Consider the following 10,165-nt stretch of genomic DNA (forward strand, 5'->3'; position numbering starts at 1 on the left):
CCAGGTGGGCGGACAGCCCCTCCCAGCTCCTCTCCCTGCCAGCTCTAAGGTGGACATCCCAGCTCCTCTCCCTGCCAGCTCTAAGGTGGACGTCCCAGCTCCTCTCCCTGCCAGCTCTAAGGTGGACGTCCTGCTGGTCATCCACGGGCTCCTGTGACCTCGGCCACTGTGGAATCCCGAGGCCAGGCCTAGCACGCCGGAGGGGACAAGTGCCCCTTGAAGGCTGGGAGAAGGTGGTGGGTCCTTTCCAGAAGGAAGACATGCCAGCTCACCCACTTGACGTGCCTGCTACGTGGTCCCTGGCAGGATGCCCAGGGAATGGGGCAGAGAAAGCTTGCCATCCATGCTCAGGGCTGCTCTCAAAACGGGGTAGGAGGCCTCGACAGGCCACATGAACGCCTGTGCCATGGAGACCCCTGCCCTGCCCCTTCCCAGCACTGAGGGCTGGCAAAACCTCAGTGGAAGGCTGCCTGGGGCTAAGATGTCCCCACCTGCTCCAGGACCCCAGGGGCTGCGCAATGCCAGTCACAGCGGGTGGCCTCGTGGAGTCCTCAGGATGAGGGAGGGTGCTTCTCAGCAGCTGGGCTGGTCTGGCCCTGCCCTGCTGGCTCAGTCTGCACTAATGGGGTCAGGAGGACGGGTTCAATACCTATCTGGCCAATTAGCTCTGCTCTCTTCTCAGCCCCAGACTGAGCCCTGACCCTGGGTGCCGAGACAGGGAAGCAGCTTGCTGAGGCCGCACAGAACAAGGATGAGGGTCGCGAGGGCAAACTCGGAGGAGGAGGGCGGCCGTTATGAGCTCGAGTTCGGAGCCACAGGACGCGAGGACCCTGGCTCCTGGGGGGGCGGCCCAGGCTGCACGCAGATGCGCTCCATCTGAGTCTCCCACTGGGCCCCGGCTATCCTAGACGGTGCAGACGACACTGATGAGGCCTGTGCATGGAGGGTCTCTCCTGTCATGGGGAAGGGAACAGGGCCCCAGTCCTCTGAGGAACAGTAGGTGGGAGAAGCCTGTGGCAGGCTTAGGCGTCGCGTGGCTGGGGACTCTCGTTAATCATTGACAGGGCTGCTCCGGCCTTCACCGGGGAACTGCGGGATAATTACTTCTGGGCTCCGGGCCACACGCTCGGTGACTTGACTGCAGCGCAGCACCTGCCGTCTGGGCCGGGTACGGACAGAGAAGGGAGTCTTCTCAGAGGCTGCATAGCAGGCGGGAGGCCCAGGACAGCCCTGCTTGCTGCAAGGACTGGGGTGCACGCACACACGTGGGCAAGCGCAAGCACACATGCTCAGCCAGCACCCCAGGCGGAGGCCTCGAGGGGGAGGGCAGCGCTGAAGGGGTGCCATTCACAGAGGCAGGCTCTGAGTGACCTGCTCTGAGTGCCTGCCAACATCCACTCCAACCAGCTGGCCCCTTAGCTCAAGCTCCCAGACACCGGCTTCCAAGAAAGTGTACAGAACAGTTCTCTCCTGCCTTCAGATCCAGCACAGATCCGCTTCCTCCAGGAAGTCTTCCCTGACCACCAATCCATACCAGTCTATCATCTGTCTGCTCTTTCAAAATCCACACCACAAATCCTAAGAGGAGCTAAAATCCAACTCTCCTCTTTGCCAGATGAGTAGAGAGCCCTATTCCCCGTAAGGGGTGAAAAGAGGCTTGAAATGGGCTATCTGGTCTCTCTGGGGCCATGACCCCTTAGCTTGCCCTTCCCAAGAACAGAACACACGGTACCAGGCAGCCCATTACCTATTAACCTGTGAGGGCCTCGTTCACGCAGACATAACACATCCACCCACGTGGGTAAATGCTTAGACAGACAAAATCAGCAGCAACCAATTATCAGGCCCCCGCAGCTGCTGGGATCCCACCAGAGGCTCCATGGCTTGCCCAGAGCCGGGGTGTAGCGGGTACAGGGAGTCGCTCCCTGGAGCCCGCACACCTTCCGGGTCCAGCCCAGAGCATGCTCTGCAGGTGCCTGGGGCAAGCCGCCCGCTGGAACGCCAGAAGCCAGCCCAAACAATGGGCGAGCGGAGCGGGCGGGAAGTGATCCCGTGTGAGATTTGGTGGCTCCAGCGTCGGCACAGTTGTTTATTTATAATTTTACTTTACCTCCCTGAGAGGGCCAGCGGCAGCTGGCTGGGATGCTGAGCACTGCAGGGACTCAGGGAGCGTAGGGAAGGCGGGGAGGGCACGGGGTAGCAGACAGGCCACGTGCCCACCCTGCCCAGCCCTGTGCCGCGGGAGGGTGCTGAGGCTGGCTCGAAGGCGTTGTTCAAGGACCCCAGCTCCTAACCTCCCTCAGCACTGACCCTGGTCACTCACAGAGCTCTGGCCTCCGTCAGCAACTGAGCTGTGACCCTAGTCACGCAGAGTCAGCCTAAACCACAGGCTGACTCCACTCCCCGCCCTCTGTGGGTGCACGAGAGACCACCGGCCACCTACTCTGCTGATGGACACAGCACAGGCCCTGTTGCTGCTCGGCCCTTTCCCCTCTGAATCTTGACTACTCCCCTCCAGGAGGAGGGGAACCGTGGCACACGGATGTGGTTCTCAAACCCCAAAGGTCTCCCCGGTCCGGGCTGCTGGGAGTAGAAGCAGGTGGGCAGGCCTTAAGCTGTCGGCCCCGGGGCGGGGTGAGGACGGCAACTCTCAGCCAGCAGGCTGCATCTTCAGAGGGCGGGCGATGCCCTCTCCGGGGATGAGCCTGAAGCTTGATGGGACTCTGTAAAGACCTGTCACCCCGGGGAGACAGGCACGGTCCTGGGACGGTAAGAAAAGGCTCCCCGTGACAAGATCATTTGGGAAGTGCCTCCCCTAGGGCCCCTGTGGCCGGGAAGCTGCGGATAGACTTACACTCTAAGACCTTTGCACACAGAGGTTACATAACCCACTTGGGTTCTGGTTTTGCCTCTGCCGTGGACTTGCACCGTGACCTTGGGCCATTGCTTCCCCTCTCTGATCACGGTCTCCCTACCTGCCAAGTAAAGGCCTTGGTGTTCTAAGACAGGGCCTCCCTGTGCCCACCAACCCCCACACTCTCGACCCTTCCTCAGTGTTTCAATTCTCAGGAGAATGCTTTTTATTCTTCTCTTTTTTAATTTGCCGGTGGGCCCATACACTTGCCAGAGAGAGCGATACACAGACAGGAAGAAGCAAAGTGAGAAAGCACCCCCCAACGGGGGATGATCCCTTCTCATCCATCTCTCCCTCCCCTGGGACGTGCCTGGTATGTCTCTCAAACCCCTGGGTCCGGGCCTTGAACCGCACAGCTATGTAGGATCCAGCCGCCTTACCCATCACACCATGGGCTGGCCTGAAGAATGTTTTCTTCAACTACTAATGTAATTAAAAAAACAAAAAACAGAAACCTAATAAAAGTGCATTTAAGAAAAAAAAAGGAAGGCAGAGAAGGAGGGACAAGCAGAAATATAGACTTTCAGGGTCAAATTCTGGCTCTGATACTTCATAGCTAAATGATTTGAAGCAGATATCTTTATTTTTCCCACCAGTAGAGCCTTCTCTGTAAATCAGGAATGATAAACCTTGGGGCCGGGAGCCTGGTCGTGGTTCCACAGTAAGACGTGGCCCTCTGCAAGGCTGACATGCAGGGAGGTGCTGGGTCCGTGGCAGACCCCCCCGGGTATGCCAGGCATGTGCATGCCCATGTCCCAGGGCTGGCTGAAGCTGAGGCAGGGTTGCAATGCCAAGACCCTGTTCGAGGTGTCGCGTCTCTCTCTCTCTCTCATGGGATGAATTAACGAGTGAGTGAAAAGCTAGCTCCTGGCCCCACATGGTAGCTTCCACGTGTTGCTGCGTGACCCTACCTGGCCTGGTCTCTGTTGATTGGAGCCTGGGGTCAGGAGCTAATGGCATGAGTGACCAGGCTAGGTGGAAGGTGGAGCCCTCGGAGACAGCTGGGGACCGGGGCAACTGGAAGACGGAAGCCAGTTTAAAAGGGGCAGACCCTAGTCTCCAGCTCCCACCGCAGGGCGGGAGTGTGGGGCCAAGGGTGCCAGACCCCAGCTTTTCGAGAGGAGCGGGAGCCGTGCTCTTAGGTGTCACCTGTCCATTTTAAAGCCCCGCTCACATAAGCTGTGACACACTGGTGGCTGGCAAGCACGTCTGTGGACTCAGCCCGTGGGGGCTGCTCAGCAGCCTCTGAGCCGGCTGGGCTTCACCACTCCTCTGAACTGCCTCCCCCAGTTCTGGGAGGGTGCTGACACTAGTGGGCCACCAAGTGCCCTCCTAGCTCGGGGACGGCAGGTTGCCAGGGCCCTGGCAACGGCTTTTCAGTCAAGAGGCCCGGCTGGCAGAGCGTCCTCTCCGAAGCCGAGATCATGCCTCTGCCCTGCTGTGGCCCACTCTGGCTGGGCAGCGTGGATTCTCCAGCACCCCCAGGGCCTGGCAGGACTGGCCAGGCGACCTGGCAGCCCTTCTGTTAATTAGGACAGCAGCCTCAGAGGAGCCTCTAAGTCCAGCGAGTGTGCAGAGGAATGGCCACCTCCTCAGTTTTATGACAAAGTCGTGGGGGACTGGGGCTGGACCTTCTGCCATGCGCCAGGGCCACTTACTTGGGCTGCTGTGACACCTGTCAGCCCCTTCATCTGTACGCGGAAGCCAGCGCCTCGCAAGGGTAGGAGGGACAGGGAGAAGTGACTGATGCACCCAGCCCGCCAGGAGGCCGCCGGGCACGCCTGGGCAGGAGGCGTGGAACGGTGCAGGTGATGCTCCGCACCAGGCGCCAAGGCTGCCCCCGGACCCTCCCACACTCCGGTCCCTCCCTGTCACGTCCGCACCACTCCTTGCCAATATCTGCTCTTTCCCGGGAAGTTCCCCACAGCACAGCAGCCCGCACTCTTGGCCCCTGCTCCCCACCAGGCCTGGCCCTCTGACCCTTCGGACAGGAGAGGGGGCAAAGTACAGGGGTGGGGTGAAGCCACAGCGACGGCCCTCTCACGCCCTCCCCAACAGTGGGCGTCCAGGGCAGCGGGGCAGGAAAGGAGAAAGACGTGAGCTGTGAACCCACCAAGTCTCCAGACCACAGGCCTCACCATCGCCCCGCCTCGGTGGGCTTGGACCTGGACCTAAGGACTCTGAGGCCGGAGGCAGGGGACAGAGGCTCTGCCCTCAGAGCGCCCAGGCCTAGCATGGATAGCCGAGAAACGACTTCAGCACCACGCGTCCTCGGCTGCACACTGGCAGCATTGGTTCCACTGGGACACGTCCTGGAACGTAGACCCTCAGACCCCACCCCAGGCCCACGGTCACAACCTGGGCCTTTAACAAGCTCCCCACCAAGCTGGATGACAGAACATGAGGAGCTGCGTTATGCGAACACAGAGCTCCAGCAGAGTGTCGGGTACAGGAGGGAGAGCTGAATGCGAGCCGAGTGGCTGGAGAGGGCACCCCAAGAGACCCGGGGAAGCCAGGCCCTAAGCAGGGAGACAGGGTGGACGGGGAAGTAGGCAGGCCCCCACTAGGCCCAGCACTGGTGGACACTCCAGTGTAAGGCAGAGGAGCCGCAGAGGGCAGGCCCAGGCAGGGAAGACTCAGCCTCCCCGTTCTCATGTCCTACCAGGTGACCAGGAACCTTGCAACTGGAGCACCTGGAGCTCAGGCCTCTCCACTCAGGCCTCAGGAGGGTCCCAGCCCTCTGCCTCTACCACTCTTGGAACCCTGGTTCCCTAGCAGCACCTCGGCCCCTCCCTCCCTCCCCCAGCCTCATGGGAGGCAGGGGCACAGTTCCCCCGCCCAGGGTGCCAGCTGCCAGCCCACCCAGGCAGCTCACCTGGGAACTGCCCTGGCACCAGCACCCTTGCCCCTTCTGGCACAGCCAGGCCTGTGGCTCCTGGCTCGGCTTCCCACCCAGAGAGCAGGCGAGGTGTCCAGGCCCACCCAAGACAGGGCCTCTGAACCCTGATCCTCCTCCGCACCTCCTCTTGCCTGCACAGTCCTTCACAGGGTTAAAAGGAGAGAGCCAGGGAGAGTGGGAGACGGCAGAGAGCAGGCCTGAGCACAACACCTCTCCGCATCAGGGGCCCAACTCTGACTCTAGTTTTCAGTTCCATCCTCAGGCAATGGGGGACCAGTCGCCTCAATAGAGGGGGGCCCGCTAGGCCCAGAGGGCAGCTCCTGCAGCCAGCACGGCCCCCGCCAGGCCCAGTGCTCTTCTGAAAGGGCCTACGGTGAAGTTCATAATGCCCCCAGATGGTCCTCTACTTAGGGGGTCCCAAACACAAGAAATCGAGTGTCACTTTGCATGCATCTGGGCGTCCCTCTCTTCCAGATAGACTCTGGGTCCGCGGCAGGTTCTCAGTGAGGTCCCTCACGGCAAGCAGGTTCAGAGCCCTCGGCCTGGGCAGAGGGGAGAGGCCCGAGAAGGACGGAAGGAGTGAGGACGAGGGGGCGTGGCCACTGAGCATCCCTGGCCTGCCACAGCTCTCCAGAGCTTCTCTCTCCCATGAGTGACCCCGCTGTACAGCCTGCATCTGACATGGTAAAAGGCAACAGGAGCCCCGTTTTCTGGGTAGGAAAGCTGAGGCTAAGGGCTGGCTCCTAGCCCGAGCAGGGCCCCACAGCAGAGTTGGGGAAGTAACGTGAGCCCAGTAATTACAGTGACTGGGCGTCAGGGGCCAGAAGTCAGCTCAGGCCACCGCTGGGACCTGCCAGGAAACTGGCCCAGTTTCCATGATTTCAGAGCCCAGCTGTTGGTTCCCCCAAGACAAGACACTGAAGGCCAGGCCTGCCCTGCCCTGCTCTGCCCTGCCCTGCCCTGCCCTGCCCTGCCCTGCCCTGCCCTGCCCTGCCCCCAGGTCTCCAGGAGGCTCAGACTGGGAGAAGGGAGGAATGGGGGGGCAGAGGAGAAGGCCAAGCTCCAGCCGTCTCCACCCATAAGGCCGAGCTAGCATCTGGACCCAGAAGTAGCCCCAGAACCACCATCCTACATGGGGACTTCTCTGCCAGCCCCGCCGCCTCCTACAGCCCCAAGACACCCACTCAGACTGACGCCCAGGCCAACTCCCTGAGCCCGACGCTCCAAAGGCTGACCACCTTCTGGGAACACCTCCCCTCGGGAGAACAGGGTACCATGTTTACTTGTCCCGGGTCCCTATCACCAAGCCTGGCTCCCAGGCAGCAGCTCGTGTGGAAGTAAGGAGCTACCTAGGACCCAAGGCCCGCCTGGAACCTGGGGAGCCATGTCCTGAGGTCAACATCCTGCCCTCTTCTCCGGGCAGACTCTAAATGCAAGTTTCAAAAGACCAATGAGGAGTTGGTGGGGGGAAGAGGCCAGATGAGTCTGCGGGGCCCGGGGGAGCCTTGGGGTTAGCTGGGCATGGTGGTAGGGCTTAGAGCTGGGTGAGAGGGTGGGGGAACTCAGTGGTGAGCAGCGGAAGCAGCCGAGTCTGTTGGGTGCACAGCCCAGGCCCGGCTGGTCCCCAAAGTGCAGCCAGCCCTCTCCACCCTGGAAAAGGCACCCCGTGCACCTCCCCAGGGAAGGCGAGGCCGGAAGCAGCCCAGCGGCGAGCCCTGAACTCTAAACCACAAACTCCATCCATCATGGTTGGTGGCGATTCTTTATGAAACCAATTCTGCTGGATCAATGCTTCCTGCCCATCAAAATGATGAATAAATCCTCAACTGGCCTGAGCTTGCAGAAGCTCTCGTGAAGCCCGAAGGTGGGCCAGGGGATTGGCTCCCTGTGGTGGCCCAGACCAGGGGTGAAACTCTAGGGACCCAGGCTTGGGAAGGCTGCTAGGGGATGGGTGGGGGCCCAGGTCAGGGTGAGCAGTAAGTTTTCTAAGATTGGAGACTTAGCCAAGCTCTTGCCTGTTTGACCTTCTGGAAATGAGACTAGACTAGCTGCTCTGACCTAGAGGCAGGACAGGCACGCCCCCCATCCCCTGCCCCATAGGCACACACGTGCACGTGCGCACACACGTGTGGTCTTTCCTGGGTTTCTTTCCTTACACACCACTCGGCACGGGTCAGCTACAAAGCTGCGCAGAGGCGGCCCAGCACCAGTGCCCGCTGCTTGCTGCACGGACCACATCCCAAGCCCAGCCTGTCACCACAGATCAATCCCACTGCATCCCCCTCCCTAGCCCACCAGCCTCCCCAGCCACCGCTGTGTCCTAGGTGGCCTGCAGTTAGAGGGAGAGTCTGCACCAGGGGGACTGCAGACAGACCACCAGGATGGGCAGAAGTGCTATCAGGAAGGCGGGAGTTTTCCCTCCCACCTCTGCCCATCCCAGTGTGGGGAACTGCAAGGCAAGGCCCAGTGCCCAGAGCCCTCAACCAGTGCTTGTCACCAGGGGGGCGAGACATGCCTGGGCTGGGCCCCTACAGCTCCCACTGCAGACCAGGGGCCTGGACGTGAGACTCTCCAGCAGAAGCTTTGCAACAGCAGGCAGAGGGAGCTGAGGGAGGGAGGGCAGGGCCCTCAGCGGTCTCAAGTGGTTGATGTGGAAAGCCTATCACCACCACCAAGGAGTTGCGAGGGCACAGGAGAAGCCTAGGGCACCCGGCTCTTGCCCATCCTCCCTAGCTCAGCCTAGGCGCCTCAGGCCCCTGTCCTGGCCCCTCTTCAGGAATCTGGCCTGGGAACCTGGCCGTGGTTCCTGATGGGAGGGTCCCAGATCTGCTCCTCTGACTGCAGCTCAGCCTGGTCAGCCTCTGGGGATGGGGACCTCAGATACCAGGGTCAGGAAGAACAGTCCCTCAAAAGAAAACAGGGAGGGGGACCTCCGTGCAGCACCTATTTTAAGCCATCAAGTGCTGTCTGACTGGCCATTCCCAGCACGAAAAATCTCTCTCATTGGACGGAAAATGGCTTCGCTCTCATTACAAATCCAGCTTCCCTGGAGTTTGCAAAGAGGGCTCTGGGCTCGCCAAGTGCTCATTTCTATAGGCAGGCAAGCAGGCCAGGGAGGGAAGGGAGGGCCCAGCAGGGCCCGTGGAGAGAGAGGAGCCTCAAACCAGCTCAAACAGTGACTGCTTCCCAGAGCTTCTTTTCAATCTTGTCTACCAGAAAAGCGCCGCAGGGCTTGGGGAACCTTAGGACCTTCGCTAGGGGGAGGGCACCCCAGATCCCCACCCCGGAGGAATGAGCAGGGCCTCGTTTTGCATGGGCAGGCTCACAGGCCCCAGTGACATCTGCTGCTCAGTGCCTTCTCACTCAGGTGATGCAGGAGGGGGCAGGGCACCTCTCTCTGGCTGACAGTCACACCTCTGGGGACCCACAACTCACCTACAAGAGACCTAGCAGCTGCTGGAGCTTGGGCCATTGGGGTAGGGACGGGCCACTGGGTAGCTCAGGGTCACGGGACAGGTGCTCACCAGTCAGGACAGCAGGCATCTTCACTGACCACCATGGACAAGGTCACGCAGCCCTGCAGCCGGACGCCAGCCACCCAGCACGCTGGCTCCCGGTAAACCAGTGGGCATGGGGGGCCAGGCCCAGGGTGCAGGTGGGCTCAGGGCACTTTCTTCCTGGGCCTGAGGCCCTGGTGACCTAAGTCCTCCAGGGGCCGGGCTGCAGCCTCCCAGGGTAGGGAAAAAAGGCCTGTGATCAGCAAAGAGGTCTGCGCCCCTCTTGGCCCTGATCTGCAGTAGAATGACCGGAGCTGCCACTCCTGTCCACCCTGACTCTGCAGCCTTTGGGGGTGTGATTTAAGGTGGTAGTGCCATGTTCTGGCTACCGCCAGGCTAGGCCAGGCTCAGAACACCTTCTCAGCCTGTCTCCAATGCGGCCCAGACAGAGAAGACTGGAGCCTGAACACACAGGAAAGTTCCCAGCGCCCTGCCGCAGGAAGTCTGGGGGTGTCTCTGAGCCTAGCTAGAGGCACCCCGCTTCTCGGAGCTCCCAGCGCAAGGAAGGAAAGTTAACTCCAGCTGGGAGGCAGGGACACGAGAGGAAACGCGCAGGCCGGCGGCAGGATGGCTGGATGGCAGGACCGCAGCCGCCCCTTACCTGAAGTCGCTGTAGGGGTGGATAATCCAAAATCCGGCCGATTTAACCCTCTCCTGCTCGCGCTCCACAGCTTTCTGACTGCCGAACATCCGCAGAGAGAATTTGTTGACCCCGGGCTGGAGCATGGCCCCGAACTGGCGCTGCATGAAGCCGGTCTGGCCCAGGCGCACCTCGGCCTCCGGGAGGATCTGGTC

The 10,165-nt window shown here is 61.1% G+C and overlaps 1 protein-coding gene across 1 annotated transcript in view; it reads right to left on the bottom strand.

Annotated features, from left to right (window-relative positions):
* HCN4 (hyperpolarization activated cyclic nucleotide gated potassium channel 4) overlaps positions 1 to 10,165 on the bottom strand; it is a 42,876-nt gene that overhangs the window by 30,017 nt on the left and 2,694 nt on the right. Inside the window, exon 3 of the mRNA XM_014583732.1 lies at positions 9,972 to 10,159. Within this exon, the coding sequence (XP_014439218.1) occupies positions 9,972 to 10,159 (188 nt within the window). The remainder of the gene's footprint in view (positions 1 to 9,971; positions 10,160 to 10,165) is intronic.

The sequence above is a fragment of the Tupaia chinensis genome, unplaced genomic scaffold (genome assembly GCF_000334495.1).
Source record: "Tupaia chinensis unplaced genomic scaffold, TupChi_1.0 Scaffold144682_1, whole genome shotgun sequence".
NCBI classification, from domain to species: domain Eukaryota; kingdom Metazoa; phylum Chordata; class Mammalia; order Scandentia; family Tupaiidae; genus Tupaia; species Tupaia belangeri.